At 40.7% G+C, this 21699-nt stretch overlaps 2 protein-coding genes across 16 annotated transcripts in view; one reads left to right on the top strand and one right to left on the bottom strand.

Moving 5' to 3' along the window:
* Nucleotides 1–9536, bottom strand: part of GEN1 (GEN1 structure-specific endonuclease) — a 36759-nt gene extending 27223 nt beyond the window's left edge. For 4 of the 7 annotated variants that reach the window (XR_014082277.1, XM_081591208.1, XM_081591210.1 and 1 more), the window contains exons 1-3: nt 9315–9536; nt 3186–3361; nt 2120–2306 (exon numbers count right to left, since the gene is read on the bottom strand). Coding sequence is in view for 6 of the 7 variants with exons in the window: in XM_081591208.1 (XP_081447334.1) it covers nt 2120–2306; nt 3186–3346 (348 nt within the window). In the remaining variant the exon portion in view is untranslated. Of the gene's footprint in view, nt 1–2119; nt 2307–3185; nt 3362–8427; nt 8634–9314 lie in introns of all 7 variants that reach the window. The other 3 variants (XM_081591212.1, XM_081591211.1, XM_081591213.1) reach the window with 3 other exon arrangements.
* A 321-nt stretch (nt 9537–9857) lies between these two features.
* Nucleotides 9858–21699, top strand: part of SMC6 (structural maintenance of chromosomes 6) — a 74283-nt gene continuing 62441 nt past the window's right edge. For all 9 annotated transcript variants that reach the window (XR_014082276.1, XR_014082273.1, XR_014082272.1 and 6 more), the window contains exon 1: nt 9858–10086. The gene's annotated coding sequence lies outside the window, so the exon portion shown is untranslated. The remainder of the gene's footprint in view (nt 10087–21699) is intronic.

Genomic DNA, 21699 nt, shown 5'->3' with positions numbered 1-21699 from the left:
ATTTACTTGTCCTTTCTAGAGGGACAGAATAAATATCTCTTCTGTTTTAAATGATTGTTTACATGTTATATTATGTAATAAAAAAACCTCTGCCAGATGTTGCCCCAGGCGGACAAGGTTCAGAAAGACAAAGTTAAATAAAAGGTACTTCTCAGGACTCCAGCTGGGCAACCTTAGGGAGACAGACTTGTTACAGGTGCTGCTCAACTGAAACATAGTTGTTTCTTCCTTACCCCTAGATAAGAAGTATCCTTTCACAAAAAACAACAAGAGTTTAAGTTATTCCAGATTCTTGTGCATGTCCTCCTAACTCTTTTCAAAAGCTAGCACAGAATTTGTGATGAGGTTGGCTGCAATTTTCCCTGCCCTAAGTCTCTATGATGTGGGGCAGAGGTTGTTTTGGAGGACTAATTTGTGCTTTTCATGCTTGCAACTAAAAACGGTAGTAGATTAGGAGAACGTAAGGCCTAGTAACAGACTGTACAGAAATATGATAATGATTAATGGGCAGCAACACTGAACCAGCATAAAATGTTTAAGAACATCACAATTGGTGAAATAAAGAAATAAGAATAGAAGCATTTTCTCAAAAAGACAAACACCTTTTTGCTTTATAGTGGGTGTTTAATGCCTTCAGTGTGTGAACCATAGATACTTCTAGGAACTGATTATATAAAAATTAGAATCCAGTACAGATACTTTCTTCAATTACTGATAGTCATTAAGATGGAATAGTCACTAATTGAAAATTACTTTTTTTAATTATATGAAAATACAAAATAGAAAAAAAAATAGACAAAACTTCTGGAGAAAAATGCTTATTAATTTGCACAATGTATTTTAAAAGAAATTAAAATTTAAACCAACATTTAAGAAGAAAAACAGGGATATGAACTCAAAGCAAATATCATAAAAGGTTTATATCCTTAGCCTATAAAGAAATTGAACAAAATAAAAAGTAAAACTCAAAAAGGTCAAGTGGAAAAAGGATATGATGGTCATTACTTACAGAAGGACTAAAACTAACTTAATGTTTAACCTCACCATTAAAAGAATACGACATATAAGTATGTATTATATGTATTTATATGTATTATATAAACCAAGAAATGTCTTTGACTTTGCATACTATATAGTACAAAGATAAAACTCCTAATATCCAAAGATCTTGTGGATGCACTGAAATTGCTTACCTCATATCTGTACTGGTAGGAAGTAGTTGGCAAGAGTTATAAAATTCTTCCTAAACTTAGGTCTATCAAGCCCACTTTGGGTAATTTTATTTTCAAATCACAAGAACAAGCTATGTTCACAAAAAAAATTTCTCACGATTTCATGTATAATAGAGAAGAATTGAAAAGCAAACAATATACAATATACAATCATGGGAAATGATTTCAAGTACAACCATTACAAGTAATAATTCTGAATAGAATATAGTAACAGGGAAATATGGGTATGCTATGTTAAGTGAAAAGTCCAAGATAAAAATTACTTGTGCATGATTATGGCAACTTTAAAAATTAAACACATTTAAAGAGATACAAAAAATTTATAGCTTCCTATTGTTTTACTTACATACTTTATCTTATAGATTTATCTTCTTTTTTAAGATATATAATATTTTGTAATAGATAAATATATTAAAATAATAACTTTTTATAATTACAAAGCCCTGAGGGAAGCCAAATCAAATTCTATCAACTAACATTAATCCTGAATGAGTAAAGTATGAATTAATGAGACTGCTATTCTGGGAATTTAAGTGCTGAAGGTTTCATAAAACATAACATATTAAGTCCCAATTATGTACAGTTGCTTCAGATATATTTATATTTTCTCTAATTTTCACTATAACCCTGCAAAGTATTACTACCCTCATTTTACAGAGTAGGAAATGAGGTAAAGATAGGTTAAAAATCTTGCCCCTAGAGTTTCTAGATGCCAGAATTGGAACTTGAACACGCGTGAGTTTCACTCCAAAGCATAAACTCTCTTCTCTATTCACATTGGCCTTTTAGTGAAGACAGTAAGTATTAAAGATATTGACCAACAAAGTTTATTACAGTAAAATAAACTAATTTAAATCAGAATTATTGAATCAGGCCTGAATGCTTACCTCCTTTAAGACTGACTTAAAATGTGACCTTCCTGTTTTCTGAGACCATGTTTTTCCAGAAGGTCCGTACCGGATCTGATTCCTCTTACTGATGACATCAGCTTTCAGGGGCGGGGGTTCCCCTTCCATAACGAACACCAGCTTTACATCCATTAGCGTTAAATATGAGATACGAAAAAACAGGTTTCTGAAATAGAAAAAGTTAACGATACTTTAATCATCATATATGAATAGCAGAAGTCAACAGTGCAGAATGACATAATGGCAAAGACACTAGTATCAAAAATGTTACATGCAATATTGTCTTATTTATTATGATTTTAAGTGGACTGAGCTGAAAAACCACTGCTTGTTTTTTAGCAAAGGAGATTTATGATTATTCTAATTGCTATGTGGAAAATGGTTTGGAGGAGGAGGAGGCCAAGAGAAGAGGGAGGGAAGCTAGTGAAAACTTCATCTCAACAGGGCAGATAAGAGATGTTGCCATACCCTGAGGTAGTGCTTCTGGAGGGAAGTTTGTGAATGCGACGTGTATTCTGGAAGGGGAACTGGCAAGACTTCAGACGGATTGGATATGGGGAGAGGTAAAGCAGGGGGAGAATGGCTCCCAAATTCCTGCCTTTTAGTCACTGAAACATCCTAGGGGATATGTTAAATGGGCAGGCAGGTATATGAGTCTGAAGCTTCAAGGGTACAAATTTGTGAGTCACCAGTATGAGGTGGCTCAGTGGTAAAGAATCTGCCTGTCAATGCAGGAGACGTGTTCAATGCCTGGGTCAGGAAAATCTCCTGAAGGAGGAAATGGCAACCTACTGCAGTATTCTTGCCAGGAAAATCCCATGGACAGAGGAGCCTGGTGGGTATGGTCCACAGGGTTGCAAAGAGTTGGACACAACTGACTAAGCACCACGCACACAATATGGAGACGGCAGATGTGGGCATGTTAATACATTTTAAAATCTCAAAATGCAAAACGGCAACAACAAAACAAATGAAGTGGAAACAAAACCAAGACGTCCACTGCTTATGCAATCACCTATCTATATTCTGAGAATGTTTACTCTACCTGAGGTGGGGCTTCATGACTGTCCCAATCATTTTTTTGACTGTCTGTGCTTCACACACCCATAGACTCAGATCAACCGCAATGGTTTTCCCACTGAGACTGTGCAAGTGGACGTGTTGTTTAACAGGCTCCAAAATTTGCCACAAGTCATTTACTCCCATCCTGGTGGTTATCTGCTGTTATTTGAAACAAACTTTTCAAAAGATTGTTAAAAGACATAGAAACTCAGAACAACAATTCAGACTGTATTTTGACCTAGTTAGGGGTGATTCATAAATAGTATTCTCATTTCTTTTACTGGTCAGCTCTTCAGGATGAATCAAGAATACTCGAAACATTAAAAATGGTAGTAATACACTTAGTGGCTACAAAAATACTGATGTAGCAGCTGAAAAGTTATTAGCAGAATATAGCGTGCTGAATTTGTCCTTAAAATCCACTCATATCACCCAGTATGTTTCTCTGTATTACTGAAAAATAAAGTTACTTTAAAATTTAAAGTCACCAAATGTCAATGGTTGACCCTCTTCATTCTTTCTTCTTTTCCACGCTACCTGTAGCAGTGGCTGAGATTAAAATTTTTTTACATGGTCACATTAATACTGCATGAAATCTGGAAAATAAAAGGAAAAGTCACCCCCATCCCAAAGGGTAGTAAGTGGCTTTGCTCCAGTGAATAATAAGAGCTAACAAATGCAGAGAAAATCGAAGGATCTGGTAATGTGTATTTGTCTTCTTGAGAATTCACTCCTCGATTTACATATCTAAAGAGAGAATAGGACTAGTCCTCTATTATAATCAGAAAAAAACAAAAAGACAAAAACAAGGAAGAATGCAAACACACGAACAAAAGACAAAAACAAAGGGTTAATGAAGGAAAACTCTGACAGAGAAGTGGTGGGGAGATAGAAAATGAAGAATTGAAAGAATACGTAATTATTTTTTTTTAAAAGAGCATTGTTTTTTTAAATTACGTCACACATGTTCATTGTGGGAAAATAAAACATCTTTTTAAAGAAAAATATTTTAAAATCACCTATAGTCCCATTTGGGCTTTCCTGGTGCCTTAGCAGTAAAGAATCTGTCTGCAATGCAAGAGATGCAGGTTGATTCCTGGGTCAGGACAATCCCCTGGAGGAGGGCATAGCAACCACACCAGTATTTTTGCCTGGGAAATCCCATAGACAGAGGAACCTGTAGGGCGGGCTGCAGTCCACGGGGTTGCAAAGAGTTGGACATGACTAAAGTGATTGAGTACAGCAGCACAGTTTCACTATTCAAAAAAAACTATGTTAAACTTTTTTCTATGTACATGACATTTTAAAAACAAAATTGGCTTAAGCTCTGCTATCGTAACCTGCTTTGATATTTTCTACATGCAAGTTTTCCTTATTAAACATCTAGAGCTGTTTTTCTTTTGTTATTATTTGATAAAAACTATTATGTAGCATTTGAAGATTCAGTCTGACTATATAAAAGATCAGTTCAGTTCAGTCACTCAGTCGTGTCCAACTCTTTGTGACCCCACGGACTGCAGCACACCAGGCTTCCCTGTGCATCACCAACTCCCAGAGCTCGCTCAAACCATGTCCATCAAGTCAGTGATGCCATCCATCTCATCCTCTGTTGTCCCCTTCTCCTCCTGCCTTCAATCTTTCCCAGCATCATCAGGGTCTTTCCCAGTGAGTCAGTTCTTCTCATCAGGTGGCCAAAGTATGAGAGCTTCAGCTTCAGCCTCAGTCCTTCCAATGAATATTCAGGACTGATTTCCTTTAGGATGGACTGGTTGGATCTTTGTGCAATCCAAGGGACTCTCAGGAGTCTTCTCCAACTGCTGCTAAGTCACTTCAGTCGTGTCCGACTCTGTGCGACCCCATAGACGGCAGCCCACCAGGCTCCCCCGTCCCTGGGATTCTCCAGGCAAGAATACTGGAGTGGGTTGCCATTTCCTTCTCCAGTGCATGAAAGGGAAAAGTGAAAGTGAAGTTGCTCAGTCGTGTCCGATTCTTGGCAACCCCATGGACTGTAGCCTACCAGGCTCCTCCATCCATGGGATTTTCCAAGCAAGAGTACTGGAGTGGGGTGCCATTGCCTTCTCCGACACCACAGTTCAAAAGCATCATTTCTTCAGCAATCAGCTTTCTTTACGGTCCAACTCTCACACCCATACATGACTATTGGAAAAACCATAGCTTGGACTAGACAGATATATAACATATATCCTCTGAGTAACGACCTTCTAAGTGATCTTCTAAAAACACAAGAAAGGATACAAAAACATATTAAGACAAAAAACTACCATCATAATGTAAAACCATTCTAAATAAAATGTAACTGTATTGTCTTCTCCTTTAACAGAGTTCATAGTAAAAGTAAATGCTCTCAAATTGTACATGACTGCAAAGAAAATAAACGCTGGAAGCATGGCTGTCCTTCTTTGAGCTTTTCTGAATCTTAATTTTAAATGTGGCCAGTGTTACCACAAGTAGTATTTCTGTGCACTCATTTTTAAGAAGAGCTGCACAGACATTTGCTCATGTCACTTTAGAAGGAATATTATAGATTTAAATAGAGAAGAAAGCATTAGCTAATGGTGGTTCCAGTGCTCGTATTGTCTATTTCACAAGAAGGCCCACAGATTGAATGTGGGTGACACTGTGGCAGATGCAGAATCAAGGCTGTCTTGCCTAAATATTGAGTAACAAAATACGGATGTAGTCATATTTCAATTAAATATGTGGTCAATAAAAAGCAATGTTCTACAACTTTATGAGTGCATGAGTATCAAACATGACTTCAGTATGGCTTTTTTAGGGATGAGTCACACCTTCTGGTTTCTTGCAGAACACCTAAGAACGAGTCACGTGGTCTCAGGCAAGGTACATCTTTTCCCCAGCCCTTCCAGATCTAAAGCTCACTGCTTCCAACCACGGCTCTAACGTTTCACTACATAGGTTGATTGCACATATATAAATGGATAGTAACGAATGAAGGGTGTTGGGTGTCACACAGTGCAGTGCTGTTATGGCACACACAAACACACATTTATGTATAGGACTGTAATGTAAACTGTACTCCTTCTTTGGTTAGGCTGCACAGGGATCTTAGTTCCCCAACACAAGCCCCTTGCAATGGAAGCTCACAGTCCTAACCACTGGACTGTCAGGGAATTCCCTTCTCCAAGTTATTGATAAAGAAAATCTAATCTCCTACTTTATCTTTACATGGATGCACAATATGGACATGAATTTGAGTGGGCTCTGGGAGTTGGTGATGGACAGGGAAGCCTAGCATGCTATAGTGCATGGGGTCACAAAGAGTCGGACATAACTGAGCGACTGAACTGAATTGACAATAGGCATCTAATTCTTGATTCCACCATCTCTCCTCAAAACTGTCTACCCTTAGTCATTCCCAAATACTCACTTGCTTAGACCAAAAACCTAGCAGTCATTCTTGATTGTTCTCTTTACTAACAGCAATTTGATCAGCAAGTCCCTTGTCTCCAAAACACACCCTAAATCCCCATTTCTAAAGAAAACTCCCTTAGTTCTTTCTGCAGTCTCCTATCTGGCCTCCCTGCTTCCACTTTTTATTACCCCCCTACTCCTACACAATCATTAGAAGCTACACATAGAAGCTATTCCATTCTTTGTCCCTTTCTTGGCACCAGCTCTGCCTCTGAAGTGATATTAAGTAGCAACGGTAAGACTGTAAAGCATTTAAAATTCCAAAAAGGGACAGAATGTAACAATTTTTAAGATATCCAAGTACAACTACACTTAAAGATAGAACTGATGGTTCTTGCATGAGGTCATGATCAACCTGAAAAGGTTACTTCAAAAGAGCTCAGCAGTAAGTAAAATTTTAAAAACACTGCACATAGCAAACTCACCCTAAACTGTGTATAATTTTATGTTCCATTTTTATTTAAATAGGGTGAAATTTGAAATTTTTTGTGGTGTAGGATTTGATGAGTCTCTACTCATATTTTATAACGTAATGACTTCATTGACAGCAATCTGCTCATGCAATCAATGTATATTATTTATATAAAAAGAATCTCCTAAAATACTCATAATTCTTAAGAATTAATATGATGCAAGAACACTTATGTGAATAAGAAAGTCAGAGAAACCCATAGCAAAATAATTTTATAGCCTTACTAGTGACTTCAATTTACTTGCGTTAGTGAAAGAGCATTGGACTTGGGATAGAAAACCTAGAATTTTGATCTTGGGTAAACACTAACTATATGTGTAACCTTGGGAAGACATTTAACCCATCTACAAAATGAGAGGTGTTAAGCCAGATGAATTATAAGATTCTGACCTTCTTTGAATCTCATCATCAATTTTGATAGCCTGGTATTTAAACTCTATTTCAGATTATCACTTGGTAGAAAGAACATGGATTTCTAGTTTCAAGAAAGAGCTTGAGAAACCCCTTCAGATTAAAACAAAACCAAATCCTTTGATGTAACCATATGGTGCCCATAAATCAGTTTATGCTCCTAAAACTTCCTTAAAAGCTAATAAGCTTTTATTGGTTAATTATAAAACTGAATGAGGTGAGAAAAGCACAGAACCTTGCTAATTCCACTAATGAATCAAATTTAAAGAACACAAAAAGAGGTCACTGGTTTTATTTATGCAAAAATATACATTTTATTAAACTAACAGTTTTCCAGTTTTATTTCAGGCAAAAACATTAGAAATCTTTTTTAACGATAAAGCAGGAAATACTTTTAATTTCCCAATTCTCACGTAGATAACTGTATTTTCATATAGTTTGGTAAACTGTATAAAATTTATTTCAGTACAGGATTATACTGTATAGGATATACCACATAATTTCACTAATTAATGCTATGTTTATTATTTCTTACTTTCATCTGAATTTAGCCTAAACTTTGAAGCATAATATAACCCAGGCTTAACTTGCTAATAGTAAACACTTATTAAATGCTTATTATTTACCAGAACTCTTCTTGGTGCTCTAGATACAATAATGAAAGATCAAGCCCTGCATTTAAGGACTGTGGTTAGGTTAGCTTAAGACCTAGAGAGGGAATTTCAACAATGAGACAAGTACAGGCACAGAGGTAAGGCTAGAGAACTAGAGGAAGAGGAGTATATAGATCTGAAGAAGGCAGCTTATCTAGTGTAGGGCATCAAGGAAGGCTTCCTAAAGCAAGTGACAGCTAAGCAGAGACCTCCCAACCATGTTTCCCATCTCTTACCAACTAGGACCACTTCGGCCAGAGGCTGCAGAGTTTTCATCTATTTTGACTATGTCATATGTGTGTCATGGCAAGGGCTAGGATAAGAGCATATATTTGATTATCTTTAGAAGTAAAGGAGTAGGAATTTTTTTATTGGAGACCTGAAGTTTGACATCAGTTTCTTTGGGGTTGTTCTTGGTTAGCGGTAAATATCTTTTTTCGACCTAGAAAGGAAGCGATGGAGTATAGAAAGTGGATTACATAGCCAGATTAGCATGTCACGCGAAGAGTTGTGTAAAAACAGAAGCGGGAAGTAAAGCACTGAAAGCTAAGCCAAAGAATTTACACTTTCTTTAGTTTCGATGTTTATTGAGAGGGTTTACAATGTAAACTAGGCACGAGCTGGTGGGGGTGGGGGCGGGAAAGAATGTATATATAAACAATCACAAAGCCTTAAGGTAGTTGCTACAAGGGAAGTTATTTTCAAACACAGAGTTAACACCGAAAAGGAGGAACACCCAAGTGTGCCCACAGGGTGATCGAGAAAGGCTCGCCCAGGATGGCCTCGCATCAGGCGTGGGACTTTGCCCCCACGGGGCCCGGGCGAGACCATTCGGGACCCAGGGCCTCGCCTCTGCGCTTAGTGGCGGCGGACATCTCCCCCCCGCCGGGGCGAGCCGCGGAGCGGGGAGACCCCGGGCTCGGAGAGCTGGGGCCCGGCCAGGAGTTCGGGCCGCGGTCCTACTGGACCCAGAGAGAACCGCGGGCGGTGTCCTGGGAGGAGGGGCGGGCGCGATAGGGACGCGAACATAGAGCTCACCCCCAACCAGCTTGCAATCGCCCCCAGATTGCAAAGGAGCGGGTAGAGGGGCCTGGGCGGGGCCGTCTCTCCGCGCGGGACTTACCGGGACAACCCTGCTTCCTTGGTTTTTGAAAGACGCCCTTCTGTCATTTACCAGTTTGGTCTGAATTATAACTACTGCTGCCTCCAAGTTTCTAAATGTTCCTCTATTCAAAAAAAAAAAAGAAAGGAAACGAAAATTTCCTTTTTCCCTCCCCAAGCAAAGCCTAGAGTTCGGGGGCTTAGCACTCAGGCACAGAAGACTCCCCGGAAACCACTTGAATCCGGCGCCTCAGCCACCCGGCTCCCCCTCTTCCGGGAAGTGACTTCCGCCTTTCCGCGACCGCGGCCGCACACTCCGCGGCGGCTCCCAGCCAGTCGCTGTACGCATGCGCGGAACTGTAGCCGCCGTTGGTGTTCCAGGGTGGTTTTTTTTCCTCCCCGCTTTCAGTTAGGCAACTCACCCGCCCCACCCTCCTCCGCGCGTGCCACAGTCGCAGAGCCCCGGCGCTCCTCCCAGCATCCCCCCCGTCCGCCCAGGGGGCACTTCCGGCCCCGCCTCCTAGACTCCAGTGGCGCGAAAACTCCGCAGCGCGCACGCGCGGGCGGAGTCCCGGAGGGCGGAGGGGGGGCGGGGCGCAGGCGCGGAGCGTCCCGAGGTGGGCTCCGGGGGCGGTGGGTCTCCTGCCTTCTCCCGCGGTGGGCGTGCTGTGTCTCGCGGACCAACGGCTGCCCGGCCAACAGCGAGAGTCCACTAACGTGGCTTTAGCGTCCTGTGCCGCGGCGGCAGCCCCGCCGATCGGGGATTCCTTGGGGGAGACTTCGACTTTTTCGAGGTAGGCTGAGGGCGCGCTCCGTCGCTCTCTTGCTTCGGATCCTCCCGTGGCCGGCGCCCTCAGCTCACCCGGTGGTGGCCGGATCGGTGGAGCCCCGGCGGTGCCCAGGGCGCTCGGGTCAACGGCCGGCAGGGATCCCCGCGCCTTCCTCGCCGGCGGCGCGGGTCCCTTCAGCCGCAGGAAACTTGCCGGTGTCCGCCGGGCCCCTCCCTCGGACGGCTCTGGCGGCGGTGCTTGAAAAATCCCGTCTCCGGCTAAGCCTGCGGGAACCCGGCGCCCGGCCCCGAACGGCCCCCTTTAGGCTTTGATGAGTGGTTTGAGGGGAAGGAGGGTCAGGGGGGTGAGTTTGGGTTCGGGAATTGGGTTCTTATCACCTCCTCTGATGACCCCTTACAAGTAACAGCTTAACTACATTTAAGAGATATGTGTAAATATCCCTGAAGGTGGCTTTGTTGCTAAATGCCAGTTTCAGGAGAACGCAAAACTGTTACCTAGAAAAATTTAAAATGTGACGTTTGGAGGCTTTATTGTGGCATGTCTTTCCCCCTGATTTTCTTGTGGAGATGAATTGGAGGAGAATCAGTACTGGGAATTCCAGAACACAGAGCTCAAGAGTGGAGGAAGGGCTGCAGGACACTTTGGGGCATAAGAGGGTGCTGTGCTAATTCCTAGGGGAGCAACTATTTGGTGTTTAAACCCTGAACACGGAACTTATGTGAGTGCTTGCTACTCTGTATATGTCGTGAGATTGAAAGGGAGTGTTCTGAATACAAGCTCTTCTGGAATATATTCAAAAAGAAGAAAAAGTCCAAATTTCTGGACTTTTAGATGGCTGCTGTGTAGTCTTTTAAAATACTCACTAGCTTGTAGATAGTTCCATGGGTGTATATGGGTGGTAAGGGAGCATGTTAGAAATACTTAGATTCACTTTATCTCCTTTTACTCTGTGAAATATGCAGAGTAATTATTTCCTGTAGGAATGTGTGTTTACAGTTTTCCGCTTTTTTTCCCCTTGAGTGCCAGTAAGTACAAAGAAGTTTGGAGATTACCAGAATATTGCTTTTTACATGTTTTTGTATAAGAACCAGTGTTGTGTGACCCTGAACAGGTTGGTACCACCTCTGTAAATTTCAGTTTCTATTCTGTAATTGGGCTTCCCCAGTGCATCAGATGGTAAAGAGTGCCCGCAATGCAGGCAACCTGGGTTCAGTCCCCCTGAGTCAGAAAGATCTGCTAGAGAAGGAAATGGCAACCCACTCCAGTATTCTTGCCTGGAGAATCCTATGGACAGAGGAGCCTGGTTTTTTATTTTACTGAGTGTCTGGATGTAGAATTTTGTATAAAACCTGCCTAAATCTTGATGATCATTTTTAGATCTAAGTTAGGAAAATTAGTCAAAGACTTACTTGGTTTACTTTCGGGAATTGGTGGCTCAGCTGGTAAAGAACCCACCTGCCAGTGCAGGAGACTCGAGACTTGGGTTCATTTCCTGCGTCCTGAAGATCCCCTGGAGAAGTAAGTGGCCACCCACTCCAGTATTCTTGCCTGAAAAATTCCATGGACAAAGGAGCCTGGCAGGCCACAGTCCATGGGGAGTCACACAACTGAGTGCGCACACACGCAGGTATGTTTAAGGCATAATTAAACGTCACAGTTATATATGTATATATACATACGTAAGTCCAGATGACTGAGGGTAAAGTGTAGACATTAATGTTACTATTTTTTATTCACTAGTTAATGAGATACATATTACTCACTAGTTTCCCTGGTGACCAATTCAAAATAGTTTCTGTGACTTTCTTAGTGCCACTGCCAAATCTTCTTTCTTATTGTCTCAATGCTGAGTCTTTTCCTACTCTTTCATGACTTCATGGACTAGCCCGCCAGGCATCTCTGTCCATGGGATTTTCCAGGCAAGAATACTGGAGCGGGTTGCCACTTCCTTCTCCAGGGGATCTTCCCAACCCAGGGATCAAACCTGCGTCAACTGCATTGGCAGGCGGATTCTTTACCACTGAGCCACCTGGGAAGTCTCTACTAGAATCTGCCTCTATTATTTTGCTGCCTACTGGCCTATCTATCTCAATTTCCTAGAAGCACTTCAAGCTCAATGTTTTCAAGCAAAATGAATGTGAATCATTTATATTCCCTCCTTTGCAAACCTACTCAGTCTACTGATAATAGCATTTACTATTAAGAGTAAAGATTGTTTCTGAAAATTAAACACAAGATAAAATTTTGTACAACATTAGCAAGCCCAACATTAGAGGGACATATCACATTAGAATCCTTTTTGTAGTTTTATACATTACCAAAGGGTGAACAAGTTGAACAGACAATTTCACTTCCTATAAATAGTCAAACTTGGTTAAACTCAGTTCATGCCAGGAGGAACCTGGACATTAAAGAAGTTTGATTTGGGGTTTTGACAACCTGGGTTTGGATCTAGGCTCTGCTAAGATATAGCTACATAAGTTTGGGTATCTTTTAAATGAGCCTCAGTATCCCCTTTTGTAAACTAAGGGATTACTTGTAAGGATGTTGAGAATTAAAAGGTTTGTACCTCTTAATCCCCTTCACTTATTTCATTCCCCTGCTTTCCCCCTCCCCCTTTCTGGCAATTATCCATTTGTTCTCTGTATCGGAATCTGTTTTCATTTTGTTTCTTTTGATTTTTAGATTTAACATATAAGTGAGGTCATATGAGTATTTGTCTTCCTCTGTCTGAGTTATTTCATATAGCATAATACCCTTTGGGACTTCCCAGGTGTCTCACTGGTAAAGAATCCACCTGCCAATGCAGGAGATTGGAGTTTGATCCCTGGGGTGGGGAGATCCTGTGGAAATGGAAATGGCTACCCACTCCAGTATTCTTGCCTGGGAAATCCTGTGGTCAGAGGAGCCTGGTGGACTATAGTCCATGGGGTCAAAAAAGATTCAAACATGACTTAGTGACTAAACAACAACAGCAATACCTATGTTGTTGCAAATGGCAAGATTTCTTTTTAACAGTTGTATAATATTCCATTGTGTGTATGTGTTTTGTTGTTGTTCAGTCACTTAAATCCTGTCTGACTCTTTGCAGTCCTATGGTCTTCAGCACTCCAAGGGTGCAGGCTTCCCTGTCCTTCACCATCTCCTGGAGTTTGCTCAAACTCATGTCCGTTGAGTCAGTGATGCCATCCAACAATCTCATCCTCTGTCCTCCCCTTCTCTTGCTGCCCTCAGTCTTTCCCATCGTCAGGATCTTTTCCAGTGAGTCAGCTCTTTGCATCAGGTGGCCAAAATATTGGAACTTCGGCTTTAGCCTCAGACCTTCCAGTGAATATTCAGGACTGATTTCCTTTAGGATTGACTGATTTGATCACATTGCAGTCCATGGGGCTCTCAGGAGTCTTCTCTAGCACCACAGTTCAAAAGCATCAGTTCTTCAGTGCTCAGCCTTCTTTACAGTACATTTCTCACATCTGTATATGACTACTGGAAAAACCATAGCTTTGACTATATGAACCTTTGTTAGCAAAGTGATGTCTCTGCATTTTAGCACGCTGTCTAGGTTTGTCATAGCTTTCCTTCCAACAAGCAATTGTCTTTTAATTTCATGGCTGCAGTCACTATCTGCAGTAATTTTGCAGCCCAGGATAATAAAATCTGCCACTGTTTCACTTTTTCCCCATGTATTTGCCATGAAGTGATAGGAGCAGATGCCATTTTTGAACTTTAAGTTTTAAGCCACCTTTTTCACTCTCTTGTTTCTTCCTCATTGAGAGGCTGTTTAGTTCCTCTTTGCTTTCTGCCATTACAGTGGTATCATTTGCATATCTGAGGTTGTTGACATTTCTCCCAGCAGTCTTGATTCCAGCTTGTAATTCATCAAGTCTGGCATTTCACGTGGTGTACTCTGCATATAAGTTAAATAAGCAGGGTGACAACATACAGCCTTGACATTCCTGTCCGTTGTTCCATGTCTGGTTCTAACTGTTGCTTCTTGACCTGCATACAGGTTTCTCAGGAGGCGGGTAAGGTGATCTGTCTGGTATTCCATCTCTTAAGAATTTTCCACCGTTTGTTGTGATCCACACAGTCAAAGGCTTTAGCATAGTCAATGAAGCAAAAGTGGATGTTTTTCTGAAATTCTCTTTTTCTGTGATCCGTGGATGTTGAATGTATATGTGTATCGTGTCTTTATCCATTTATCTGTTGATGGACATTTAGATTGCTTCCATATGTTGGCTATTATAATAATGCTGCAGTGAACATTGGTGTGCATGCCACTGCTTTTGTTATGCACTGCTTGTCCTTTAGAGACTGGTCTGTTTTGCCTTTATTCTCACTCTGTTTCATTTGTTCTCTATATTGAGGCCACAGGGATTTTTTTAAAACACAAATCTGAGTGTTCAGGTTTTATTACCTGAGTTTTGCTCACCTATAATTGTTGGAGGGATGGACTAATGAATTTTTTCACTTATATTATTTATTTTCTGTTGCATCTTGTATTTTTTCACGATATATTTCAAGCAGTGTGCTTATATTTCAGTACATTAAAAATGAGGTGGTTTAATGCAGAATGAATTTGTCTGCAGTGTGGTAGGAGCGGAATTGGGATGAGGTAAATAGTCCATGGCAGATTCAGAAGCAATAGCAATTTACCTTTTTTTTAAAACCTCTGTTTTCTATTGATATTTCCAATTCTATTGTGACTGTTCTCACTGCTGTTAGCCCCTACTTTGATATTAATGGGAAGTATGGATTACTAAGTACTCACATTAAAACTGAAAATTTAGAAATTTATAATCCTGTGTTAAAATGCTTTTGGTCTTTCAAATTTCCTGTGTACATGCTTGCTATAATTAACCCTTGGTGATTGATTTTTTTTTTCTCTTGAACTTAGTTTTTCTTGATAATCTGCATATTTGTTACTATTCCTGCTCTGATGGAGCTTGCTTTCTGCAAGGGAGAAGTGATATGTTCCTTAATTTTGATTTTTTTTTTATTGTAAATAAATATTAAATACCATGAAGAGCTTTATGGATGTATTGGAAATCCCAGAGGAGCTTTTTTCCCCCCTATTTTTATGTTTTACAGGATATTAAAAGTATTTTTCTTTACATCTGTTTATATTATCTCTTTAGCATATTAGAAACAGTTCTACTGTTGTAACCTGTATTTAAGTCTCAGGACATTCATGTGTGTTTTTAAAAGTCCATTATCATTAAATTATAGAATGATTCCTGTTTTTAAAGGTTGGATCCTTCAGTGTCTGTTAGATGCATGTTGCCATGGCAACCTAACAGCAAACTGCAAATCCCAGGCTAAGTACAGCAAATAAAAAAACATTGTCGTCGTATAGCGCACTATATTCTGTCTTGTATAGAATCTCACATTGATTACAAGAAGCTAATCACATGTACCTTCGTTCCCCTTCCTCCCCCTGATTTTACTTGAAAAACGACCGTTTTCTAGTGGTAAAATACTAACATCAATCAGCTGATGTCTGAGTGTCAGCTAACTGCAAGATCATGTATTAAGCATTAATAAAAACTGTCTAAAAAGACATTTAATATTGGGGAAATGAAGAAGTAATGTTTCTTCTTTGCTCTTCTGTGATAAATGACTGTAATTGAGTAAGAAACAGATATGGGTGGGAGGAAAGGCAGTGTTGGGAAAATATTAGCCTGGTGGTGTTCTAGGGAATTAAGTTAGCTGAAATTAATGTACATTAATTCTTGCTATTAAATAATTTGAAAATTATGTTTGATTTTCAAGTTCTGACTTGCGTAAGAGATTCAAAATAAACACTAAGTTACTTGTCAAAAAGATGGTGACTATTATGTAATTGTGACTGTAATGCTAGTACTCTCTCAAAAGACATTTGTTTAGGTTAAATGTCCTTTGGATGTTAACTAATATTCCCTTTAAATGGTATTTGATTTATCATGATACATTAGGTTCCTTGTTGCCGTCAGGACAGGATAAAGTCCTAAATTTTTAATGTTGTTTACAACAATTCTTCTCAGACTTAATGTGCTGTGAGTCACCCGAGACCTTGTTAAAATGAAGATTCAGATTGACTTGTTTTAAATTGAAGTCTGAGATTATGGATATCTAGCATGTTCCTAGGAGATATAGATGCTGCTTGCTGGTCCTTGGACCACACTTTGAATATCAAGTCTACCAGTCATTCTATGGCTGGCTTCTGTGCTGCCCTAACTTTATTACTGGTAGCTGTGCCTTGTCACTTATGGCACTATGTCATGGGCATGCTTATAGTATTCCCTGCAGTAGCAGTTTGCCGAATGTAGTCCAGGGATCCATGAGACTGTTGCAGAGGGGCTACACTGTCAAAATTAATAATCATAAGATTTAATTTCCCTTTTTCACTTTCATTCACTTGTTACTACACAGTGGAGTTTTCTAGAGGTTATAAATGTGTGATGATGTCATTGCTCCGATGGCTGATACAATGTGTACTTGTGGGTTGTTTTAAAATTTTTTCAGTTTTAATTTATTATATGGTAAATATTGATAGAAACAAAACCCCTCTGAGGTCCTTGGTACTTTTTAAGACATTGCAACCTTTGAGAACTCCTGCCCTCTGGTTTTCTTAGGCCATGGACACAGAGACTTACCTCTGGAACTTGACCAGAGCTCTTTCCATGGCTTGAAGTGGCTGTTGGGCTGGGGTGGGCTCCTCGCTTCTCTAGGCAGTGGTAAAAGGCCTTCTCTGATGCATCCAGTGGGAAGTGGGAATAAGTATTATAGCATCCTGTTATACCCTCTTAGGGGTAGACGTCTAGGTTCTTCATCAGATGCCCCTATCATGCCTCCCTACTTGGCCTGCACAGCCTTGTCTGACACTGGCCCAGATGGGATGTTGAGAATGCCTCCTTTTAGCATCACCAGAAGGAGGTCCACACTACCCACTTGACCTTTGCTGATGCAGGGGGCGGGGCGGGGGGGGCGCGGTGATGAAGGGACAACAGTTCTTTTAATGGTATTTGACTACAGTGATAATTGTCTGAAGGTCGTCTTGTTAGACTCCCTTTTCCTGGCTTTTTGTCTGGAGACAACAGGCTTTCATTAAGCCTTTTGTTTCCCCCGGAACCTATTGGTGTTTCCCCTGTTGCTGGCTTCTCCAAGTCCGCAGTAGTTGAGGGAAAACAAAAACTCAGTGAACCACTGTGACGTCTTTCCTTGGATTGTGAGGTTCCTACCAATCGACCTCCTTTTTCAGAGCTGTCTTATGCTTGTTTTATAGTATATAATTTTCAAGGATGTTTTACTAAGCAAGAGGAATAGGGAAAATACATCTGTTCCACCTTCCTAGAACTGGAAGTCTCTGATTGCTTTTTTAAACTTGCACTTTGGGTTAAAGAATTCTGAACTCCAGCCCCACTGCATATCTCTTATATTTGGTTGTCTAAAAATATATGAGTAAATATTAAAATATTTTTGTTGAAGAAAAACTAGATTTGGTAAACGTAAATAGCTACTTGGGGAGAAAAAAGATTAATTAAATAGAACTGACGTGAAAAGAATCACGACCACAGTTGAGGATTGTACAAAACAAGGTAATTTTGTGTAATAAATTTGAAGCTTTAAATTATCAGTGTTCTGGAAAATAAAATTACAGCAGACTTGTTCTAGGAATCTATAGTCAACCTGTAATAACCAGTATAAAAAAAAAAATTGAAATGATTTCATAAAATTAAAAGAGTCTCCACCATCTAATAGCTTTAAGGTTAGTTCTTTTTCAGTTTCAAAAAACCTTTCAGTGTCGTGCCATAGTGGTGATTGCAGAGCATTAAAAGATAGAGAAACTACCCAGTTCACTTAATGAAGCATGGATTGTCACAGTAAAACTTATCAAAGATAGTTCCCCAAAACAGTTCCAGCAAGATATGTATAGGTATTTGATATTTCTGCAAAATTGCGTCTGTCAGTATAAGTTTGGAGGGCACTGGATAAAAATTAAGCACTATGTGTATCTCTCCCCTGCCCTCCTCCTCTCTCTCATTTGTGCTTTAGAGTTCGTATTCTCCCATTTTCATCTATTTCATGCTGTCTTTGAAACATACTCCACTGGCCCCTCAGCCTCCCAGCGCACACCTACATGTCTGACTGGCTTTCTTGCCATCCATACATCATCAAATTGAACTGTCCTTTTTTCTACTGAGGACTGAGTCGAATCTTTCAGTCCAAATTCATGAGAGAGAAAATCTCATTTAATCCCCTGCTGCCCAGGTACCTGGTACAAACCTATTGTGATATAGTTCTGGGGGCACCTAAACGGATTGAAAGCAGAGCTATTTTTCATATTCTTATATCTTAGAAATTTTTTGTTACCTATGCTGTGGATGTTTCTCGTTACTCAGCAAACAGTTATTAGGTACCTATCACTTTAGGGCTCTAAGAGAATTTTTAAGAGAAAAATGAAAGCAACAGTTCAAGTAATCATACCATTTAATTTCAATGAAAGACCATCAACTTGGACTAAAGGTGCAGCATTTATGTTTAGAAAAGCTTCATGATGTTAATTTTCTAGGGACAAATTTTAAGGAATATTGGTAAAAAAAAAAACAACTAGATAATTAGCATGGGTTATTTCTAAGAGAACAGTGAAGTGACGCTACTCAGTTCAGTTGCTCAGTCATGTCCGACTCTTTGCGACCCCGTGGACTGGAGTCCAGGCCTCCCTGTTCATCACCAACTCCCAGAGTTTACTCAAACTCACGTCTATTGATTCGGTGATACCATCCAACCATCTCATCCTCTGTCGTCCCCTTCTCCTCCCCACTTCAGTCTTTCTCAGCATCAGGGTCTTTCCCAATGAGTCAGTTCTTTGCATCAGGCACCCAAAGTACTGGAGTTTCAGCTTCAGCATAAGTCCTTCCAGTGAATATTCAGGACTGATTTCCTTTAGGATGGACTGGATCTTCTTGCAGTCCACAAGACTCTCAAGAGTCTTCTCCAAAACCACAATTCAAAAGCATCAAATCTTCGGTGCTCAGCTTTCTTTATAGTCCAACTGTCACATCCATACATGACTACTGGAAAAAGCAGAGCCTTGACTAGACGGACCTTTGTTGGCAAAATACTGTCTCTTCTTTCTGATATGCTGTCTAGGTTGGTCATCTCAAGGCTGCTCCAGCAAAGCACAGCCCCTGCTCCTTACCTTGGACGTGGGGTAGCTCCTGTTGTCCACCGCCCCTGATCTTGGATGTGGGGTAGCTCCTCTCCGCCACGTTTCCACGCTGCCATCAAAAGAAGAGAAGCGAAAAGCAAAGGAGAAGAGGAAAAATATACCCGTTTGAATGCAGAGTTCCAAAGAATAGCAAAGAGAGATAAGAAAGTCTTCCTCAGCGATCAATGCAAAGAAATAGAGGAAAACAATAGAATGGGAAAGACTAGAGATCTCTTCAAGAAAATTAGAGCTACCAAGGGAACATTTCATGCAAAGATGAGCTCGATAAAGGACAGAAATGGTATGGACCTAACAGAAGCAGAAGATATTAAGAAGAGGTGGCAAGAATACACAGAAGAAGTGTACAAAAAAGATCTTCAAGACCCCGATAATCACCATGGTGTGATCACTCACCTAGAGCCAGACATCCTGGAATGGGAAGTCAAGTGGATCTTAGGAAACATCACTACGAACAAAGCTAGTGGAGGTGATGAAATTCCAGTTGAGCTATTTCAAATCCTGAAAGATGATGCTGTGAAAGTGCTGCATTCAATATGCCGGCAAATTTGTAAATCTCAGCAGTGGCCACAGGACTGGAAAAGGTCAGTTTTCATTCCAATCCCAAAGAAAGGCAATGCCAAAGAATGCTCAAACTACCACATGAATGCACTCATCTCACACGCTAGTGAAGTAATGCTTAAAATTCTCCAAGCCAGGCTTCAGCAATACGTGAACCGTGAACTTCCAGATGTTCAAGCTGGTTTTAGAAAAGGCAGAGGAACCAGAGATCAAATTGCCAACATCCGCTGGATCATCGAAAAAGCAAGAGAGTTCCAGAAAAACATCTATTTCTGCTTTATTGATTATGCCAAAGCCTTTGACTGTGTGGATGACAATAAACTGTGGAAGATTCTGAAACATGTGGGAATGCCAGACCCCCTGACTTGCCTCTTGAGAAATCTGTATGCAGGTCAAGAAGCAACAGTCGGAACTGGACATGAAACAACAGACTGGTTCCAAATAGGAAAAGAAGTACATCAAGGCTGTATATTATCACCCTGCTTATTTAACTTATATGCAGAGTACATCATGAGAAACGCTGGGCTGAAGGAAGCACAAGCTGGAATCAAGATTGCCGGGAGAAATATCAATAACCTCAGATATGCAGATGACACCATCCTTATGGCAGAAAGTGAAGAAGAACTAAAGAGCCTCTTGATGAAAGTGAAAGAGGAGAGTAAAAAGTTGGCTTAAAGCTCAACATTCAGAAAACTAAGATCATAGCATCCGGTCCCATCACTTCATGGCAGATAGATGGGGAAACAGTGGAAACAGTGGCTGACTTTAGTTTTCTGTGCTCCAAAATCACTGCAAATGGTGCTTGCAGCTATGAAATTAAAAGACGCTTACTCCTTGGAAGGAAAGTTATGACCAACCTAGCCAGCATATTGAAAAGCAGAGACATTGCTTTGTCAACAAAGGTCTGTCTAGTCAAGGCTATGGTTTTTCCAGTGGTCATGTATGGATATGAGAGTTGGACTATAAAGATAGCTGAGTGCCGAAGAATTGATGCTTTTGAACTGTGGTGCTAGAGAAGACTCTTGAGAGTCCCTTGGACTGCAAGGAGATCCAACCAGTCGATCCTAAAGGAAATTAATTCTGAATATTCATTGGAAGGACTGATGCTGAAGCTGAAACTCCAATACTTTGGCTACCTGATGTGAAGAGCTGACTCATTTGAAAAGCCCCTGATGCTGGGAAAGATTGAGGGCAGGAGGAGAAGGGGACGACAGAGGATGAGATGGTTGGATGGTATCACCGACTCTATGAACATAGGTTTAGGTGGACTCCGGTAGTTGGTGATGGACAGGGAGGCCTGGCGTGCCGAGGTTCATGGGCTCGCAAAGAGTTGGACATGACTGAGCGACTGAACTGTACTGAACTAGGTTGGTCATAACTTTCCTTCCAAGGAGTAAGCGTCTTTTAATATCATGGCTGCAGTCACCATCTGCAGTGATTTTGGAGCCCCTCAAAATAAAGTCTGTCACTGTTTCCATTGCTTCCCCATCTATTAGCCATGAAGTGATGGGACCGGATGCCATGATCTTAGTTTTCTGAATGTTGAGTTTTAAGCCAACTTTTCGCTGTCTTCTTTCACTTTCATCAAGAGGCTCTTTAGTTCTTTGCTTTCTTCCATAAGGGTGGTGTCATCTGCATATCTCAGGTTATTGCTGTTTCTCCTGGTAGTCTTGATTCCAGCTTGTGCTTCCTCCAGCCCAGCGTTTCTCATGATGTGCTCTGCATGTAAGTTAAATAAGCAGGGTAACAATATACAGCCTTGACATACTCCTTTTCCTATTTGGAACCAGTCTGTTGTTCCATGTCCAGTTCTGACTGTTGCTTCCTGACTTGAATACAGATTTCTC

This window comes from Giraffa tippelskirchi, chromosome 4, assembly GCF_054371585.1.
Source record: "Giraffa tippelskirchi isolate mGirTip1 chromosome 4, T2T-mGirTip1v1.2.pri, whole genome shotgun sequence".
Lineage (NCBI taxonomy): Eukaryota > Metazoa > Chordata > Mammalia > Artiodactyla > Giraffidae > Giraffa > Giraffa tippelskirchi.
The sequence above is the reverse complement of the archived record's forward strand: the minus strand, read 5'-3'. Positions and strand labels throughout refer to the sequence as shown.